General features: G+C 41.1%; 1 protein-coding gene across 3 annotated transcripts in view; it reads right to left on the bottom strand.

Moving 5' to 3' along the window:
* The window catches only part of ppp1r9a (protein phosphatase 1, regulatory subunit 9A), a 61,310-nt gene that overhangs the window by 20,834 nt on the left and 19,852 nt on the right, over window positions 1-20,624 (bottom strand). For all 3 annotated transcript variants that reach the window (XM_061254244.1, XM_061254243.1, XM_061254245.1), the window contains exons 6-10: window positions 17,214-17,349; window positions 8,779-8,931; window positions 7,725-7,778; window positions 3,836-4,065; window positions 2,418-2,514 (exon numbers count right to left, since the gene is read on the bottom strand). In XM_061254244.1, coding sequence (XP_061110228.1) covers window positions 2,418-2,514; window positions 3,836-4,065; window positions 7,725-7,778; window positions 8,779-8,931; window positions 17,214-17,349 — 670 coding nt within the window. The remainder of the gene's footprint in view (window positions 1-2,417; window positions 2,515-3,835; window positions 4,066-7,724; window positions 7,779-8,778; window positions 8,932-17,213; window positions 17,350-20,624) is intronic.

Raw genomic sequence — 20,624 nt, forward strand, 5'->3', positions numbered from 1 at the left:
ACGTGTCCGTTCCTCAGGTGATATCTTCATAACGGCACAGGAAAGGTCCATGGGTTCGACTCCTTCGGCTAGCTTCTCCTCCGGTCGGGGACTTGACCCTCGCCTGGGGTAAGCCTGGGTGGGTGGGACCTGTCTCTCAGTCCGACGTTGTCTGGCACGGTTGTCCAAACGGATGGCGGCACGAACGAGTGGGTCGAACTGAATGATGGGTTCGAGACACGCCAACTCGTCCTGGAGTGCCTCACTCAGGCTGGCCAGGAACAGGTTTGCCAGAGCCGCATCATTCCAGTTGGTAGCTGCCGCGAGAGTGCGGAAGTCAATGGAATGGTCCGCCGCACTCTTCCTGCCTTGGCGAAGGGCGATCAGACGCTGGGACGGCTCTTGGTCGCTGGATGCGTGCTGGAAGACCTTGCGGATTTCCTCGGCGAAGATCGGGTACTGGGGAGGGAATGAACGCCCAGACCACACAGCTGTAGCCCAGTCCAAGGCTCTCCCCTTGAGTAACCCCATCACGTAGCCGATCCGGCGGTCATCACTGTCATAGGTCTGTGGTTGCTGCCGGAACACAAGGTCACACCGGAGCAGGAACACCTTGCATCTCTCCGGTTCTCCGCCAAACCTCTCCGGGGGGGGGTTGTTGTGGCTCCCGGAATTGCCAGGTTCCCATGGGGTTGGAAGGTGGAGGTGCAGGCGGGTTGGCAGGTTTTTCCAGTAGTTGTGGCTGAACCGCGATGGCGAGACTCCTCATCTCCGCACACAGCTCTCGAATCTCCAGACGAAGTTCAGAGATTCCTTGAGAGTGTTGCTGGACTATGGCGCCTTGTTCCTGGAGGGCGTAGAACATGGCGGTTGAGTCAGCCGGGTCCATGTTGGCGAAATTGTTCTGAGACGGGTGCGTGGGGGTTGGACCCAAAATGCACGACTCAGAAACAATGGTTAGATAAAGTCCCGTCAGGGCTTTATTCGAGACGAATCCCAGGAGAGTAGTCAAAATAAGCAAAGTCCATACACGTAGAGCCAGCCAAACAAACAGTAAACAAACAAAAAGCACGGTGCCGAGGGAAGAGGCAAACACGTAGCCGGTAGACGTGCAGGAAGGTCCGGTAGCAGGAGAACCGTCAGCGGGGCAGACGTACAGGCAGACGGCAGGCAGAGTAGTCGAGGGCGATGCGGAAGTCGAAACCATGAAACAATCAGCGAGGCAAAGGTACAAAAACGGTAGGCGAGGACGTGGTCAAAAACAAACGATGGTCAACAAAACAGAAATCAATAATCGGTGGTTGGTAAACAGGCTTGGATCGTAACGTGTAATCAATAACAGTAAATGCTCAAGAGTTGCGTTGATAAACAAGAGGCAGACAATTTTGCGAAGAACAGTAGTGCGACTGGGCTATAAATGTGGGTGTAGACAGATGTAGACAATTAGTTAGAGAGCAGCAAGGAAATGAAAAACAGGTGCGATGGATGACAAGTTTAACAAGGTAATTAGTCATCGTTAGTAATAAACCTATCCTGCCCTAGCATTAGTAAATTAGTAAATGACATGCAAGAGAAACGTAAGGTAACATGAACACATGATTAGTTTGTTAGTTCTACCCAATCCTCATCTAGCGTTAGTAGTTTTAGTAAATAGACAAATGGAAACAATTAGGGTGTGAATGACAGAAAGAGAGAGAGAGAGACGGAACGCAAGGTTTGTGGAAAGACATGTAAAAGTGTATGTTTAAACAGTAACCAGTCTACGTAACAATAAACATATATCAAAACATAACACTAAACGAACTAAGACGATAACCACTCAACATAACAAGATAATATAATCGTAACGAAACATAACTAGACATGACGAGAAAATTATTCGTAACAAGAAACAAACTAAACAACATGACGAACCTAGACTAACATAATACATGATAAGACAATACGTGACTAAGACAAAATGAATAAACATAAAACATGGCAAGACAGACCTGAAACGTGACACAGTTAGAATTGATAGGGTCAACAGTACCAGACAGTGGGATGCATGAAACCCAGTGTTTTACCAGGAGCCAAATGGCATCCCACAAAATGTAAAAATGTATTACTCATTTAATTCAAAATGCTTCTCTGCTAAACATTACATACACATTGCCATGTCATATTGTCATAACAATAGTACATTACCATCCATGCTAAAAATGGCTATAGCACAGCAAGTAGGAACATTGATAGGGACAATGACATACATTCTAGGACAGCCGATTTCTGTTCGAATACATTTTTGAATAAAAGTGTGTGTCTGTTTGCGTGTGCGTGTGTGCATATATAGCACTATATTACTCTACCTTAGTATAGTACTCTGTTTTACACAGTTAACCGTATTTTCACAGGAGTGAGGACATAAATGTAAATGGTCGGTTGAAGTGGATAGTTACCCTGGCTTGTAAGGCCTGTATCTCCACCAAATGGGCCTTCTCCGCCTCCTCCAGCTTCTTCCGCTCGGCCTCCTCCTTCTGGATGAACTCCAGCTCCCTGATAGGAGGACACAGCGAACGCGGTGCGGGGCCATTAGGAAGTGGCTCTCCTCCCCGCCCTCTCTCTGCTGACACGCTGAAATGAGGCGCCATGACAGGCCAGGAAGAGCGATGGCTCGGACAAAAAGCGCAATTAACGCCTGGCTCGTCAAGGACGCGGGCGTGGCCCTCCCCCGTTCTCTCACTCGCCCCCGTCAAACGAAGCGGCTCGTCTGGACATTTTAGCGTCACCATTAAATTGGCCAGGCCCCGGCAATGTCGCCCAAGGGCGACGGCAATTAAAGCCAGTCACGTTAACTGAGGAAGCGAAGCATTCTGACGGGGGCAACCGCAGCAAAGGGGTCACACCGCGAAATGCTGAGTTCTTCCTCTAGCAGGGCTTGTGTGGAATACTAATACAATACTAAAACAACTTAATGCTTTCCAGAATCCCAATCACAAAACATTAGCATTTCTAGCAAATTACACTCCATTTTTGGTAACAAAAAGGGCATTTCACATTATAAAAGTACAAATTAATTTGCATTATGGAAACTACCCAAAGGTAATTCAGCTGTAAATAATAGAGTGGTATAAAACATCATATTTGAATTAAGTAAGACATATAATACAAAGACATAGAAATAAATATTTAAAAAAATATTAGCATTCTCAATGCTGCACTACCAACAATAAACCTTCACATTTGCTCCAGAGGAATCGATAATAAAGAACAGAAAATATAAGGGAGACTGAGCAACATGCTGCAAAAAGTAGGCAAAACAGTATGTTTTAAATATATTCTTCACCCCTATAGGTGCAGCTCAGGTGCAATGTTAAGAGTTGTGTAAGCCATTAGAGGCTTTCATCACTGCTTGTAAAAATTTTAAGTTAACACACTGTAAAGAATGGTTTATCGAATGTGGACCTCAAATCTAAATTCAGCCCTGGTTTTCACTTCTACTGGGTAATTAACTGAACAATTAATGCTGTTGATTGCCCAAACTGTCTTCACACCTGACTCCCAGGTAAAGGGTACCAGCGGTTCTCAGACCTTGATGACCATGATTTGATGATCTCTGCTCTAAAGGAATACGTTTTTGGTAGTGGTCCCCACTCCTGGTCCTGGAGAATCGCAGGGTGTGCTGGCTTTTGATTTTGCCTTAAGGTCAGCAAGAGATTCAGACTGAAGAAACCAGTTGAGGTGTGTTTACTGTGTATTCAATTTAATTGAGCAATTAAGTGCTGAGTAACGTCGAAATCCAGCACACCCTGCGGCTCTTCAGAAGTGAGAGCCACTGGGCTAAGGAATGATTGAACTCAAGCAGTGTTGCACTCACTTCTGCTGGAAGTCTTTGATGAGCTTCTTGGCCTTATTGTACTTCTTCTCTAGGGTCTGGTACTGGCTCTGTGTCTCCTTCAGGTGCTCGTTGACAGTGTGGCAGAGGGTCTGGGCCTCGATCCAGTAGCTCTCCAGCTTCAGCATCCTCTCCTTGTTGTCCTCGATGCTCTGCCGCAGCTGAGACTTCTCCCGCTCCCAGCGCTGTTTCTCCTTCTCCACTGCCTGCAGCTGAGAGCACACACACCAGGGTGAGACACTATACACACACACACACACACCAGGGTGAGACACTATAAACACACACAGCTGGGAGCACACACACCAGGGTGAGGCACTATACACACACACAACTGAGAGAGCACAAATATCGAGGTGAGACTCTATACACACACACAGCTGAGAGCACACACACCAGGGTGAGACACTATAAACACACACAGCTGAGAGCACACACACCAGGGTGAGACACTATAAACACACACAGCTGAGAGCACACACACCGGGGTGAGACACTATAAACACACACAGCTGAGAGCACACACACTGCGGTGAGACACTATAAACACACACAGCTGAGAGCACACACACCGGGGTGAGACACTATAAACACACACAGCTGAGAGTACACACACTGCGGTGAGACACTATAAACACACACAGCTGAGAGCACACACACCGGGGTGAGACACTATAAACACACACAGCTGGGAGCACACACACCAGGGTGAGACACTATCTTTCTGTAAAATCCAGCTATGCCAGCTTCACCAGCTTGAAAATAGAGCTGGTCAAGCTGGTCATAAACAGGTCTAGCTGGGTATGAGCCGGTAAACCAGCATGGCCAAGCTGGTCATGAAGCTGGCCTGGCTGGTAATGAGCTGGTTAACCAGCTACCAGCGGTTTCAAAACCTAGCTTCAGCTGTTTTCAGCAGGCTATGCACACACACACCTGTCACCAGCCCAGTGTGAGAACGTATGCACACACATGCACCAGTCACCTGGCCAGAGTGAGACTATGCACCCATGAGAGTTTATACCTGCCCAGCATGAGAAACCACACACCCATGAGAGTTTATACCTGCCCAGCATGAGAAACCACACACCCATGAGAGTTTATACCTGCCCAGCATGAGAAACCACACACCCATGAGAGTTTATACCTGCCCAGCATGAGAAACCACACACCCATGAGAGTTTATACCTGCCCAGCATGAAAAACTACACACCCATGAGAGTTTATACCTGCCCAGCATGAAAAACTAAATTGCACATCTCGAGTGACTACCCACAGATGGAATGAAACCACACATATCCAGCAAGTAAAACTACACACAAATGCCTTGACAAACCAATGCTCCCAAAATCACACATTCTGCACAGGGTCAGAATAAATCCCCCCTCAATCATATATCAGGTACTGGGTCAGAGAAAATTCCCTTAAATCATATATTATGTACAGGGTCAGAAACACTACACCCTAAATCATATATTATGTACAGGGTCAGAAACACTACACCCTAAATCAAATAGCATATACAGAGTCAGAAACACTACACCTTAAATCACATAGCATATATAGGGGCAGAAACACTACTCCCTATCACCCAAATCACATACAGTATGTACAGGTATCCTGTACAGGTCCATTCCTTATAATAGCTAAAGAATTCCAAAATAAGAGAGGACACTAGCCCCTCCCTATAATTTTTTTCTGACAAAAATACTACATGCCTGGACAGAAATGTACAGTATGCACTTTATTCATATAGCTTTTAACCTATCTCAAAAGAAATGTCTATCTACAGATAGAAATTGGATGATATGGTGCCATGACAGGAGATTTGTAAGGACTACACCATAGTTTTAAATCACAGAATTATTCGGATAAGCAATTACTATTGGGCACTACTGGCAAATTCTTCCGTGAATTTTGGTGATCAATGCTGGAACTACATGAGGGTAAAAGTCAAATTGTGACCTCATTAATTCAGCACATTCAATGTAATATATTTAAGTGTATATTAAACTCTAATATACAACCAGTGAGCACTTTATTAGGTATTTATTAGACTAGGGGTGAGGTTTGACGTGTGCGTCAGAGATGCTCTTCTGCATACCACTGTTTTAATGTGTGGTTATTTCCTGTCAGCGTCGACCAGTCTGGCCGATCTCCTCTGACCTCTCTCATTAATAACACATGCCTGCAGAACTGCTGCTTCGCCTACTGGATGTTCTTTGTTTTTTGCACCACACCACCATGATGGGATGATGAAGTAAACATTGAGTCTTGTTCAACCATACTTTGTGTAACCATTGTCCTAGTAGTACATTGGTTGTTCAATTCTACATTGTCTTCCTCTGAACTTCATTTTAAACGCTTGATATGTAGTCACTCACAGCTATGTCCATATTCCTTGCATTGCCTGTAACAGCAGTGGTATGACATGGCTTTTCCAGCTTCCATTCTTATACAGCCGATTTCAGCACTTCCCCTATGTTCACTGCCGTATGAGAGACGAATAGTGGACGGGTTTGCACTACATTTTCCAGTCATCATTTATGGGGTGGGCTGTGATTGTGATTTAGGACGAGGTGGCTTGGGACGTCCAGCTGTCGGACAATATGTAGTTGGCAGCATTCAACCTCTGAGTCACATTTTGCTTCTCTGTACAGGGCTATATACTACGTACTATGTTACAACTGAACAGTGTACTCCAAAGTGTTAAAAAGCTTCTGAAATCCTTTGTTCTCAACAACTAAAACGGACTTAGGTTATGAGTCATATAAGTGCCTATGCATTTGCAGATTTTCTTTACTTGTGTGCTTCATTAGAGTAAAGGTGTTGCAAATGGTAGACGTAAAGTTGTTTGTCCTTTGGCTAATTTGAAAATATGTGGTTATGTGAATTAGTGAATAGTGAATGTCGTTTTGTGATACATTTTTAAGCTCCACAATCCATATTGTGACGTTTTCGTTTTTAAATATATTGTGTCACGATAGATTGTCCCACCCCTAGTCACACCTCAATGGAACAAAGTTTTCCAGGGGAAATTGAGAAAATACTCAAACTCAATCAATATTGCATGTGGAGGCTCAGCATTCTGAAAACAATACAAAAACCTTAAGATATTTTATTACAGTGTCTCTCTAAAGCCACTGCTTTGAACTCCATTTTCAAAAAGAGGACCCCATTTTCAAAAATAAAACGAAACAAAGACCACAATCTATCCAGTTTTGAATGACTCATCAAACTCCCCCAGCCATCTTATTTGTTATATTTTTTCAGCAGCAATAGATTGTCAACTCTTTGGCTATGCAAGAGAATAATATATCAATGGATTGTTTTTCAAAATAATAGCAGATCTATACATTTGGGTGTTACATTAATTTATGTAAGATAATTGCATGTGCTATGAGCACTGAGAAAATACATTGCTCTTCCTGTCCAAAAAAGGCACATGCTGGGCAGCAACCAGTTCTGAGTTGTGGAACTGGAAGTCATAAATTATCATGAAAAGCAGGAACAAGAACTTGATCCTCTATACCTATACATACAGATATGTGAAATATTATACATATGGAACTACATACTTCATAAATGATGTGTAATTACAGTATATTGATGAATTACAACAATCTGTCTGTCAAAACAGAGGCATATCTTCCAGGTTTTTAACAAAAATATTATACATGTTGCCTATAATAACAGAACTGTAATACACATTTGCTTCTCAACAATGCATTGCTCAAATGACAGACCTTGCTGTACATGTACAGTGGACACACACATTCACTAAATACAATATAATGCAATATCATATTTTAATCATATTCATGCATTGTGCTTCCTCAAGAACTTCATGCACAGGCCCAGAAGACGAACTTACCTTTTTTTTTAGCTTCTGTATCTCGGCTTCGGTGACAGTGTGCTTTATCTGCAGCTGTGTAAAAATTCAATGGGAGTTAATGGACTGGGCTGCCAGGCAATGGGTCTATCCTGCACAGTACGCACTCGGGAGTGAACTGCACAGCGCAGTGGCAATAAATAAATCACACTGCCTCTCATGCATAGGAAGTCAAACCCATACTTGTCCCAACTTAGATTTACTCTGAAAAAACAATGTCTAAGGAGATGAGCTATGGTGTGAGGGGGAGGGAGAGAGAGAGAGAGAAAGGAAAGAGATGGGACAGGATGGAATGGGGAGATTCTAGTCTTCTGTGGTGGGGAGTTTGGCAGTTCATTCTCTATAACGGGATGTACGTACACTGTGGCACCATTAAAATATGTATGAATCTATGTAAATTACACTACTGTACGTAACGGTATCTGCCAAGCATATTATTAAACTTTCTATTGTAATACTACTTGGATCACTATTATTATTATTCATTAACTTCTTATTAATAATAAAAATGGGTAATAAATTGCTGTGTAATACAGTATGTGGGTGTTCATTAAAATGGGAAAATGTAGACCTCACTCTACTCAAATTCTGTATGTAATTTTGTGCATTTAGTGCAAATAATATCATTTTCTTAGACCTCAAGCTGAAAGTGAAAGGAACATGTATTTTTTTTTTACTTTCCACATAAAGTGAAAACTATATCCACCAATTACTGTGTGAACTGCCGGTTCTCTCTTCAATTTTAACAGGAAATTACTTGAAAGGTACCCAAATACAATACAATATTGAGTGCACATTAAACTAATGTACAGCAAGCAAATTCTTAGAACAATAACATTATACACAATGCTACTACTGTAGGCAGAGTAGGCTACAGCTGTGTTTTAAGTTGTATTAGAATGCACTCCCAAATCAGCGACACCATCATTCAATGCCGTCCAACAAGCAGTTCATGCAGCATTGCGATTGCATCCATCATTTATGTAGAACTCCTTCATATGACACTAAGTCTGCATGCCTTGTTTGTGATATGTACCTCGCGGAACTTCTGGGACAGTTTGGTTGCATCCATTTCCGAGGGGGAAAACATGTCCTCTGTTTCTGGCAAATCAAACACCTCAATAGTCATCTCCCCACCAGTAATAGCAGGGCCTTCCTCCTCCTCTTCATCGGTGGCATATTCCCCTGTCTGGAAACAATGCAAATGCAGTGGAACAACCGGAACACTTTATCAAGCTAATTTGTAATTGAACAGCTTGCCTCTCCTTACTTAATGTAAAACAGAACACAGAAGCTGCAGTTACCATGGTAATAAAATAAAATGTATTGCATGTACAATGTAATGTAATGTACAGTACACTGGGGATTTACAATTGTATTTCATTGGCAGATTGATTGGGAAAACCCATGTAAGCCAATTCAACAAGAACAGTAAAGTATTTAAAAATAAATATGTGCAAAAATCTGAAATGGTCATGGTATAACAGAGGACAGACTACAAAGATTCTGATTGAGGTCAGTGGATGACACCTCATGATTATGAAAGCGGATGATTCAGTTAAGCAGTGAATCAACCAAGGATCCTGATTTTCCAGTTAACTTAGCCGCACTTCAAGCTTTCACATTCCAGCAGAAGCACAAGTTCTCGAGAACTTCCCTGTTATTTACTTTTGAACTCTACAGCTACGTATGTCAAATTTCAGATGTTATATACGCTAATAACTATGACTTTGTTATGTATGTCTGCAATGAAAATGAAAGTCTTCAAAGGAAATGTCTGAAATCAACAGAAGCCATTATGAGTATTTTTAGTCCTTTTTTATGGAGAAATAAAGAACACTGATGCATCTGTGTCACACAACGGCAAGGAAGAAGTGAAATTATATAAAACATTGGAATTGAGCCCAAAGATTGTATGCTTTGACATCTATACTGCATTTCCTTGGGGGAACACTAATCATGCTTCAATAAATATGTTGACTGTGAGAAATGTGAAACCTGCATACCACTGTTAAAGATTTTTGGAACAAAAATGTAGCAGTTACAGTTTTGTAGAAACAACATTCGTAATACCTGTGCATTAGATCTGTAAGGGCCTTTTCTCTTTCAGTAATCTTCAGGGGGTTTATCACATTAAAAACCACTTACAGTTTTGTCTGATTGCTAAGACACATTTTATGGAATAATTCCCCGTTTTCCCAAAACTATTAACACAATCCCAAAACTACACATCAATCAGTACAAACCTCAAACATCCATGCCAAACTTAAATTATCTTCTCAAAAACATATACTCTTCCATTAAAACTTTGCCTTCATGTTGCACACACAAGCCATCAAAAACAAAGACAATTAGATTACCCATAACACATCAGTCAGATAAATACAAAGCACTACAGCAAAAACTATTGGCAGGGAGTTAGGAGTTATATACTGGCTAATGGCGGCACATAGGGACATGTTGCCGCCTTGTTGTCCTGGCACCCGGCACACAGGCCAATGATATTTATGATGATATATATTGCACATATATATATACATTGCATTATTGCATTGCATTATTGGCATTTGGCAGACGCTCTTATCCAGAGCGACATACAGTTGATGAGACTAAGCAGGAGACAATCCTCCCCTGGAGCAATGCAGGGTTAAGGGCCTTGCTCAAGGGCCCAACGGCTGTGCAGATCTTATTGTGGCTACACCGGGATTAGAACCACTGACCTTGCGTGTCCCAGTCATTTACCTTAACCACTACGCTACAGGCCGCCCTGTATACAGTACTGTGCAGAAGTCTTAGGCACCCTAGACTTTATTATATATATGTTTTTGTGTGTGTGTATTAGTATAAAAGAACACATTTGGATTTCCAAATATTCATTATCCAAAAGATTTAATGTTTACATATATTTACAAAACTTGATCAAGGCTGTCTGAGATCAGAAGCAAGGAGTCAACCAAAGTCTGCAAAAGAACAGTTCTCCAACATGCTTGTAACAGCTGAGTGCCTTATAGAACTGCAGGACAGCGTTGGCAGTCCATTATCTCAGTAAAGTGATGCAGTTTTAATGCCGAAGGGTGGTCACAAAAAATATTGATTAGATTCAGTTTTTAACTATTCTGCCAAATTACTCAAATGTGACAAATTGTCGGATGGTCGGATTCGAACCGCCGACGTCGCGGCTCGCAATGAGCATGCGGTCAGTGCCCTACAGGCTGCGCCACCGAGACACCCAAACGTACTGGGTGTCTCGGTGGCGCAGCCTGTAGGGCACTGACCGCATGCTCATTGCGAGCCGCGACGTCGGCGGTTCGAATCCGACCATCCGACAATTTGTCACATGTCTTTCCCTCTCTCTCGCCCCCATTCTTCCTGTCTCTCTATACTATACTGTCCAATAAAGCTGAAAAAGGCCTGAAAAATATCTTTAAAAAAAAAAGTATAGTACGTTTATTTAGGACTGTTTAATGAATTATTTTTAAAGAATCTTATCTGTACAGAATGTTATACTGGTGCCTAAGACTTTTGCACAGTACTGTATATATATATATATATATATATATATATATATATAGTAAATACAGTAAAATATTCCTTGCATACAGTAATTTACAGTAAGTCACTACGGTACTCTGTTGCTCTTTGGGCAGCTCGTCCATTTTGAGGATACTTTGTTCAAAAGCACACAGATGCAAACTATGGCTATATTTATTGATCCTGCAATTGTGACTGATGTCTTAACAATTTTGTGTTAACAAGTTTGCATCTGGAGAAAGGTGTGTTACCTGAGTTTAAGTTGCAGAAAAAGTTTGACCATTTGCATCTTGTGTTAAAACAAGTGTTTTTAGTGTTGAGAGATGTGTTGGTACCCTGAGAGCTGAAGTAATCATTTGGGAGTTTTTGCTAACAGAACCAGTTTTAGTGTGCTATTGTGAAAAACTGTAATAACTCATAGGAGGCCAATATAATGTAAATATGACTGTAAGAAAGATGGATAAAATCAGTTATAGTATTGAATTCAAAACAGAATGCACGAGAATCAAACTATTTATCTCAAGTACCCAGAGGAGCCGTTATCAAAGCAGTTATGGATAATGAGAAAGCAGGTCAACCATTATGTAGCTGATTCCTTAGGAATCCGTAATTAACATTTGACCCATTAAAGAATAAAGAAACAATCCTGGATTATTTACATGAACTGCAAGTATACACACATCCAAGCTAAGTCGTCCAATCACTTCAGCAACTCAAGAGTTTTGGCTCATCAACTCAGGATTGTTGCTATGGCAATCCACAACTGCTACGGAGTTTCAAACATGCCACATAGGCTATTTGTGAAGATGGCATCCTGACAACACCACAGTGATTATACGCGTTTACACAGTCATCATGATCTGAGGGATGATGCTGTGATAAGATGTGGATGTGTTCAAAGTGAGAATGTAATGCAAATGACATAGTGGTGAGTGAGAGTGTGGAGTAATGGGCAGAGTGGGAGTGAGAATGTGGTGTATAGATAAGGATGTGGAGTAATGGGCAGAGTGGGAGTGAGAATGTGGTGTATAGATAAGGATGTGGAGTAATGGGCAGAGTGGGAGTGAGAATGTGGTGTATAGATAAGGATGTGGAGTAATGGGCAGAGTGGGAGTGAGAATGTGGTGTATAGATAAGGATGTTGAGTACTAGTGGGGATAAGGATGTGACGTAATGGGGAGAGCTGTGAATCAGGATGTGTTGTAAAGATACAGCAAGTTTGTGAAATAAAGGCTCTACAGTGGCAGAAGGTGAGAATGTAGGCAGAATGTGAAAAATGCAAAGGTGTCCTCTCCTCCTTTACGAGTGCAGTGTTGGCAGGCCTTTTTATTTGACTAGTAAGTGGATCAGGTTCCACACCAGCGTGTCCAAGGGAGGCCTCTCCTCCAGATCAAATGAACCATGTAGACATACTCCTACCATGCCGTACCATCCAAACCAGACACTCCAGTGAAGACCACCTATTTGTCGTTTATGCTGTCAAACAAATCCCTGCTATTTTTCACAGTCACGCATTAACGAGACAAGAGGCAGCATGGCAAGCAAAATGGTGCTTCAAAGTTTACAGAAACATGGGGATTAAGGGATTTCCTAATGTTGCAAACAGCATTACACCTTCTGTTTACAGAGGACAATTACAGTACAGTGGCTTAAACCTTATGTTGGCGTCAAATTGTTCTGGGTCTCCTCCTTCCACAAGGCGGGATTACACTGACAGTAATGTTGTGTGTGATGGCAGCTGGCGATGTTATTTGGGTATCTAAGATGACACTAACCCAGTTGGCGAGCAGTGGTGCACGACCATTAGCAGCACCGCAAAAAGTGCTTTATTTCAGAAAGCTTATATGCACAAAGTCTATGCTTGGCCTTACTAATTATCTTAAGCAATTGGCATGGTGTTTAAAATCCACTTCTATCTACTGAGTGCTTTTTTTTATTGCTTGTAAGCCAAAAGTGAGTTAAATGCTGACGGCAGGTTTAAAAGTTTGCCAGTAAGCAAGATGTTGAAACAAAGGGAGAGATGCCTGTTAACCACTAAAAATGCGGGCATGAACTGAAACAGGTATGACTGGGGCCATAAGAATGTTGCTTCTATGTATTTGCAGCAATCAAACATGTTTAGCTCTCTTTTCACAATGCCGAGTGGAGAAGGGTATCAATGACAATAGCGCAGTCATTTTTGTTAATTTATTATTGGCTTTCAAAAATTACATTTCTGGCCCACCAGTCTTTTGAAAGAAAGAGAGAAGAATGATTTCTCATTTCAGTGTGTTCTTCGGGTTTAAGGAAAAAGCATATTGTCGTTTGGGAAATTTGTCTGCATAGTACAGTTAATGCTGTGCAGTACTGTGAGCTATAATTGCACTCCCAAGTTACCTTTTGGTAACTGAATAACTAAGGTACATTGCCCCAGTTCTTCACCCTACAGTACTGTACTTTGCCACTTGCTTTACAAAGTGTTCTTGGTACAGGGTGTAAGTGAACTGCCCATGGTGCCATCTTACATTTAGTTGAAATCTGCACCCCCGGGCAACAGATGTGAACCATGTCCTGTTCTGAGCACTGTTACCATAATTAAGGCCCTACTGGTAATCTGGGCTTTAAGAAAAACCCAAATTCAGACTAAATTCAGACATTTTTCGTATAAATAAGCCATAAATTAACCATGTTGTATGCTTATATACAAGGCACTGAAGCCTTATCACAATGAGAGAAATTACCAAGAAAAGTTTCAGAAAAGGAAATATATGGGGTGTCTCGGTGGCGCAGCCTGCAGAGCACTGACCGCATGCTCATTGTGAGCCACGACGTCAACGGTTCGAATCCGACCGTCTGACAATTTGTCGCATGTCTTTCCCTCTCTCTCGCCCCCATTCTTCCTTTCTCTATATACTGTCCAATAAAGCTGAAAAAGGCCTAAAAAATATCTTTAAAAAAAGAAAAGAAAAGGAAATATACACTGGGCTAACCATATCCACTTTGCAGTCTCTTCAGTATGGTATAACTTTACGGTAATACAGAAATAACTGGTCGTTTTAAGTTAAAACATCATCTTCCCCACTACAGATTTGTGTCTATGGAATTAGTTGGGCAACAAGGCCACAGTGAATTCGCTTGTTTCTTTGCCTGAGATGAAAGTACAAGGATGGAAAGTAATTTCTATGATACCACATAATGTCAAAAGACTGTCAAAGATGAAATGAATGAGGATTTTGTGCTAGCTTTTCTCCTAAATATGTTATTAGCTAGCTAGCTAAACTAGTTAAATAGCTATCCAAGTGATGACCCGACAGAAACCTACTTGCTGTTAAGAGGTTGCTAGGCTAGCTCATGTCACAAGACACTTAACGGACTCTACTCAGCTAGCCAAAAACTGCTTGCTAATTTTTTAACCTCACAGAATGTTTAAGAGACGTTGACAGTTGTATTGGTTGATCATTTTTATAACTTTATGTGAATTTGATGCAGTAGCAGCTTGCAGTAAAATGGGATACTGAAACATGGGATAGTTCATCCATTGGCTGGAATGTGGGCGATTTCACCGCTTTTTTGAGGGGCTTCAGCCCCCCTGTTTTTCATCACAGCTCCCCTAAAAATTTCCCTGGTTTGTGTGTGATCTGTCCTGAAGGTTGATTCACTGACAACGGCATTTGTTGTTATATACTTAATGTATTCTCAAAAGTGTATGAATATAAAATGTTGCACATTATTACTGCTTTCAACGCCTTAATGTAGGCCTACTGTGTAATGACAAATCATACAGGCCCCTCCAAAATGTCATAAAATAGCTTAATATGCAATGCCACAGCAATATGTTGTGGCACCAAATTTTGTTATTGTGCCAGCAGCTGAAAAAGTGAGTCTGGAGCCCTGGCTAGTGCCCAAGAACGTCCCCCAGAGTAGCGCTGAAGTGGCTTTTCACACAAGGTAACATCTAGGTTTTATGTACTTTTAGAGAATGTTGGAATGCCGATTGATAGTTTGGAACTGTTTTCTATCAAAGCTTCATAAAAATATTTTTTTATAAAAGCCAAAGGTAGCTAACTTGCTAGTAACATTAATCAACAAGAATGCAAGAAAGAGAAACTGAGAGAAACTGACATGTAATGTTAGGTGCATTCAGAACAAGTGGGGAGATCTGAGGGAGAGAGAAAGAAATGGTCATTATGTGTGCAGTAACTTTAAGTGACCCTGTCAGTCATGTAGTGTACACATTAATTATATTTATAATGTTATTCAATTTTGGCTTTAAATATTAAATTAAGCCTTGTCATTTTGAAGCACTGGACAAACAAATTAACATGTAGGACAGATTGCTCAAAACTTTTCTTACATACACATTTCTTACAGAAACAGTAGAAAACCTGTGAAGAAGACAGAAAAGATCAGAAAAAGAAGTCAAAGTAAAGAGTACAAACAGGAGACAGGAAATGTTGAGAGTAGGATGGGGAGGAACCACTGAAAGACAGCACAGAAGCCAGGTGATCATCAGGTAGTACATTTTCTTTAATTGCCCACCTCCCAGATAGATGACAAGTTAGGCTACAGTAGATTGGTTCCTACAAGGGGTGTCTAATACCAAACAAATATATCTTATTTTTGAAACAGACTTTACTAATATTCTGACTGTGTCACAACAAGTGAAAACTGAATGGCCTATGAATCTAGTGTTTAGACTACACAGGGCTTTAGCTCCAGTGTTACTATTGCTAGCAGAGTTGCATAGCTCCTAATGTAATGCCAACTTCAGCTGTAGATACAATTAAAGCAGGAAGCTTTGATTAATTTGGCCTTCAGTCAAGTCTCATATTGATGCTTCACTGGAGCACCACAGCACCATAGCAACACAGAACCTATTCTGGAAATGTGGTCATCTCCCATGCAAGTCAACAATTACCCGAAACAAAGTCAACTGACAAATCTAGGAATAAGATAGCAGCTTCTTTGTCTCTTAAACACAATGCCATTGAACAGCATGTGCCAACGCATTTAGCATAGCCTACAGTACATAGAACCTACTATAACAGCACACTACACTGAAACGAATGTGAATGTCACTGTATGGCACAGGTGTCAAACTCCAGTCCTGGAGGGCCATAGTGTCTACTGGGTTTTGGGGTGTTCTGGGTTCATTCAAGTCATTGATTGGTTAAAGTATCCGCACGCCTTGTTCTCAAGGCCTTAATTGGCCTTAATTGGCAGCTGATTGAAAGGAAACCACAAAAACCCGCAGACACTGCGGCCCCCTGGGGATTCAGTTTGACACCCCTGCTGTATGGGCTTGAACATTTCCACATGACTGCAAAAGAATCACGTCGGTGAACAGTAAGGGTGAGGAGGAGGGACCCTATACAAGCACTGGAAGCTCACCTGGCAGCAAAATCCAGCTATACCAGCTCTGAGCTGGTTAAGCTGGTCCAGCTGGGTATGAGCTGGTCAACCAGCTAGTGCTGGTCACTTGTCAGAGCTGGTAGCTGGTCAAAACATAGCTTGAGCGAGTCAAACCATGTCAAGCTAGGAGCAGATCTGAACTAGTAAACCAGCTAAAGCATATTGAGCTGGGAACTGGTCCGAGCAGGTCAACCAGCTACCAGCTGTTTAAAAAGCTAGCTTGAGCAGTTTCCACTGATTCACCTTATCCACTGATTTCAGAAATTGGTAACCATTAATAATCAATTTAGTCAATGTTCAAGGGTGATCCAAAATAAAGGGCTCACACACAACAATAAGGTTATTTATTCTGTATTCTTCTCCCTGGTTCTATAAGTGAAAACGTAGATGTAAGTTTTGTAGCGTTTTTGTTGTGAGGATTTATTTTGGATTTGTTTAACGCACCACTAGCTACTTACTAAAGTAGTTATTAAGACGGTATCAGTTTTCTACGGAATAATCATTTTAACTGCCAGGCACACAGTAAAATCCTCTGAGTATAGGCCTGACCTCATCATCATCAGCATCGTACTGCGCGTAATGCTGTTCCAGCATCTCCCTCTGCCGCCGCTCCTGTTCCAGGGTCTGACTGATCAGCTGCGCCACCTCGCTCACCTGGCCCGGCCGCTCTCGTCCAATCACAAACCTGGAGACAGAGAAGCAACCAATCAGAGGCCATAGGGGTGACACCTTATCTGTAAAGCTGCAAAAGCCATTGGATGCTAGCCCCAAGCATTGGTGTCACCACACTTACTTTTTAAATGAGACCTACATTATGCCACAGGGAATGAACTACAGCAGACAAGAATATCCATCCATCTATCCATTATCTTAACACGCTTATCCTGAACAGGGTCGCAGGGGGGCTCATACCCACAGGCAATTTAGACTCTCTAATCAGCCTGCATGTCTTTGAACTGTGGGAGGAAACCGGAGTACCCGGAGGAAACCCACACGAACACGGGGAGAACATGCAAACTCCACACAGAACTACAACTACAGAGAGCACAGCATCTTTGATGTCGTCATGACATCAATCTAGAGGGTGTGACTCTTGCATTTTTGAACAAAATTACAAGTGGCATGATTAGGCTTCTCTTGGGTTGAGCATTTGATTAAGAAGATTTGGAATCATGAAGATCTTTGAGTGTTCAAGATGTAATGTAAATGTACACTCACTAAGTACTTTTTAGGTAGACCTGTACACCATCTTGCTAATGCAAATATTTAATCTGCCAATCATGTGACAGCAACTAAATGCATAAAAACATGCAGACATTGTCAAGAGGTTCAGCTATTTTTAATACCAAATGTCAGAATGGTTCAGAAATGTAATCTAAGTGGAATGATGGTTGATGCCAGACAGGGTGGTTTGAATATCTTAGAATCTGATGATCTCCAGGGATTTTCCCACACAACAGTCTGTAGTTTGCAGAGAATGGAGCGAAAAACAAAGCAGCAGCAGTTCTGCAGGTAAAAATGCCTTGTTAATGAGAGAGGTCAGTGGAGAAGGGCCAGACTAGTCAAAACTGACAGGAAGGTGACAGTAAAGCACATAACCACACATTATGTGTATACAGTGGTATACAGAAAAGCATCTCTGAACACATAATGCGTCAAAGCTCTTAACTAGTCTTCTGCTGTTGTAGCCTAAGAAATAAGTCTAATAAACACCTAATATGCTCACTGAATGTAGATGAATTGTAAAAACACAATTCTATTTTCAAAGCTTATCTTCCCTAAAAAATGCAATTAATATATTTTCAAAGTATTAAAAAGTATTAAAAAGTCAAAAGTAGACAGAAAGTTAATGTTTCCAACAAAATGTCCTTTATTCTATTTAGGAAACAGACCAGGCCAGAATTTCAGAAAGCAAGAAATCTTTTTGTGCTCATTCAACTGACCCTGTTTTGTCATAGCAGATAATAATTCTGCAGAGGCCCTTCATCAATTAATGTGCAGAATACAAATTATGATTTGACTCGCAACAGCCATGGTGTCAGAACAGAAGTGCCATGGCACAATTAAGGCCATTAAGAACAATTAATCTCAACAAAGTTTGAACAAAGGAATTCACACAAGTCATACTGGCAATACCAAGTACCGGGTGGTGTAGGAAGCAGTTCAGTTGACTGTGTTGAAGCAAAAGATTTTAGAGTGTGTTCAGCTCTCCCTGTCAGGGAACTTAAGCTTAATTGATGTGACCGCACTTCGGGTTTTCTGAAGAGGAAATGACCTGGATGTCCCTGGCATCATTGTCAGACACGGCGATTCCTTCAATGTTCATGAGACCTTTCTGACAGGAATAATTTTTAATGACTGGTAGATTGTTTCAAAGATTAGGAGCGAACTACAGTGGTGTGAAAAAGTATTTCTTATTTGTTTGCATGTTTGTCACAGTTAAATGTTTCAGATCATCAAACAAATTTAAATATGAGTCAAAGACAACACAAGTAAACACAAAATGATCTACAATTATTATTATTATTTTTTGTACTTTTTATTTTAATGTTTTACAGTTTCAAAATAATAAAAAAAGAAAAAGGCCCTGTGCAAAAATTTGGGACCCCAAATTGAGAGCGGTAGCAAAAGAAAATATTTTAACAGTGCACTTGATTAGCCAAGGCTACTTTATCCACATTCAAGTAATATTGTACTATCGAAGGTGACACTAGAAATAGTGACTGAAGTAATTAATGTTAAAACAATGTGTTTACAATGTTGTGGTTAGAGTGCTACGTGTATCATTTACAGTATGTCAGGTATTGTATTATGATGCTCCTATTGGTTGTTTATTAGACGGCCATGGTCTGTGGTCGTAGCAGCTGTCATATTGCACAAATTTGGCCCGAAATATCTGACACTGCCAGTCTTCCGTCGGAGGCTAAGATTCACTAAATTGGCTGTCTGTGTGTCACACTGAGAAATCCAAGACAGCCATGATGAACAATTTCTTATACGATTTGGAAACTGTGTCTGTAACTACAGGATCGTGGCAAAAATCGCACAGTGTGAATTTGAATAATAGGGAGAATTTGAATAATAGGACTGACTTAAGCACTATAGACTGGGACCAGCTTTTATAAGCAGAACTGTGAATAAGAAGGGGTGCGTTTGAAATGATGCAGATCAGGCAGGGTAACCACCTACCAAAACTGCTTACAGCTGCAGTGCTTAAGTAAGCAGCTGGGCCCACCGACAGTCGTGAGTTACTGTCATGGTGTGGGATTGTGCTGTTCTGTCACTCGGTTTTGTAAACCTTAGTAGAGCTAATAAAGTTCTAGTTTTCAAAAGGATGCTTTCACAGTTTGCCAAAATAGCTTTGAATAGGCTATAGGCTTTGAAATGAGGTGTACACATTTAACTAAAAATGAAAGTCCCATTTCCAGAGAGCACACTGTATAAAGTAACATGCAATTTTTGACATAATCTATATATACGGTACATGGATAAAAAACGTATGGCAAACATATTTTATAGTTTCCAACAACAATTAGCCTATTGTAAAGTGCGCTCCAAGAGTTTTAAAATATTGGCAGTCAAGAGAGTTTTGTTAAGCAAAATACAGTACCCAAGATGCAGACAGGGATTATTCCCAATCCTAGTCCTAAATGATACAAATAATTAAGTGGTATTTCTTTAGATTTAAATAAAGATATTGCAGATACAGTAAACAATAAACAAATAGAGTAATAAATGCCAAAATGGATACACATTAACCCCTTTTGTATCACCCCTTTTCTTGACACAAGCTTGAAAATGGAATACCCAAAATAAAATGGTTACTATTCTTGAACCCTGTAATTGTAGCTATGGCTGGTGCATTTAGAAACAAAATGAAGCCACAGCCACAACAATGGATAAATTCCCTTTCAAATTTGATGACAAAGCATTCTGCATTGTTCTTTCTAAACTATGTTT

The sequence above is a fragment of the Conger conger genome, chromosome 9 (assembly GCF_963514075.1).
Source record: "Conger conger chromosome 9, fConCon1.1, whole genome shotgun sequence".
NCBI lineage: Eukaryota > Metazoa > Chordata > Actinopteri > Anguilliformes > Congridae > Conger > Conger conger.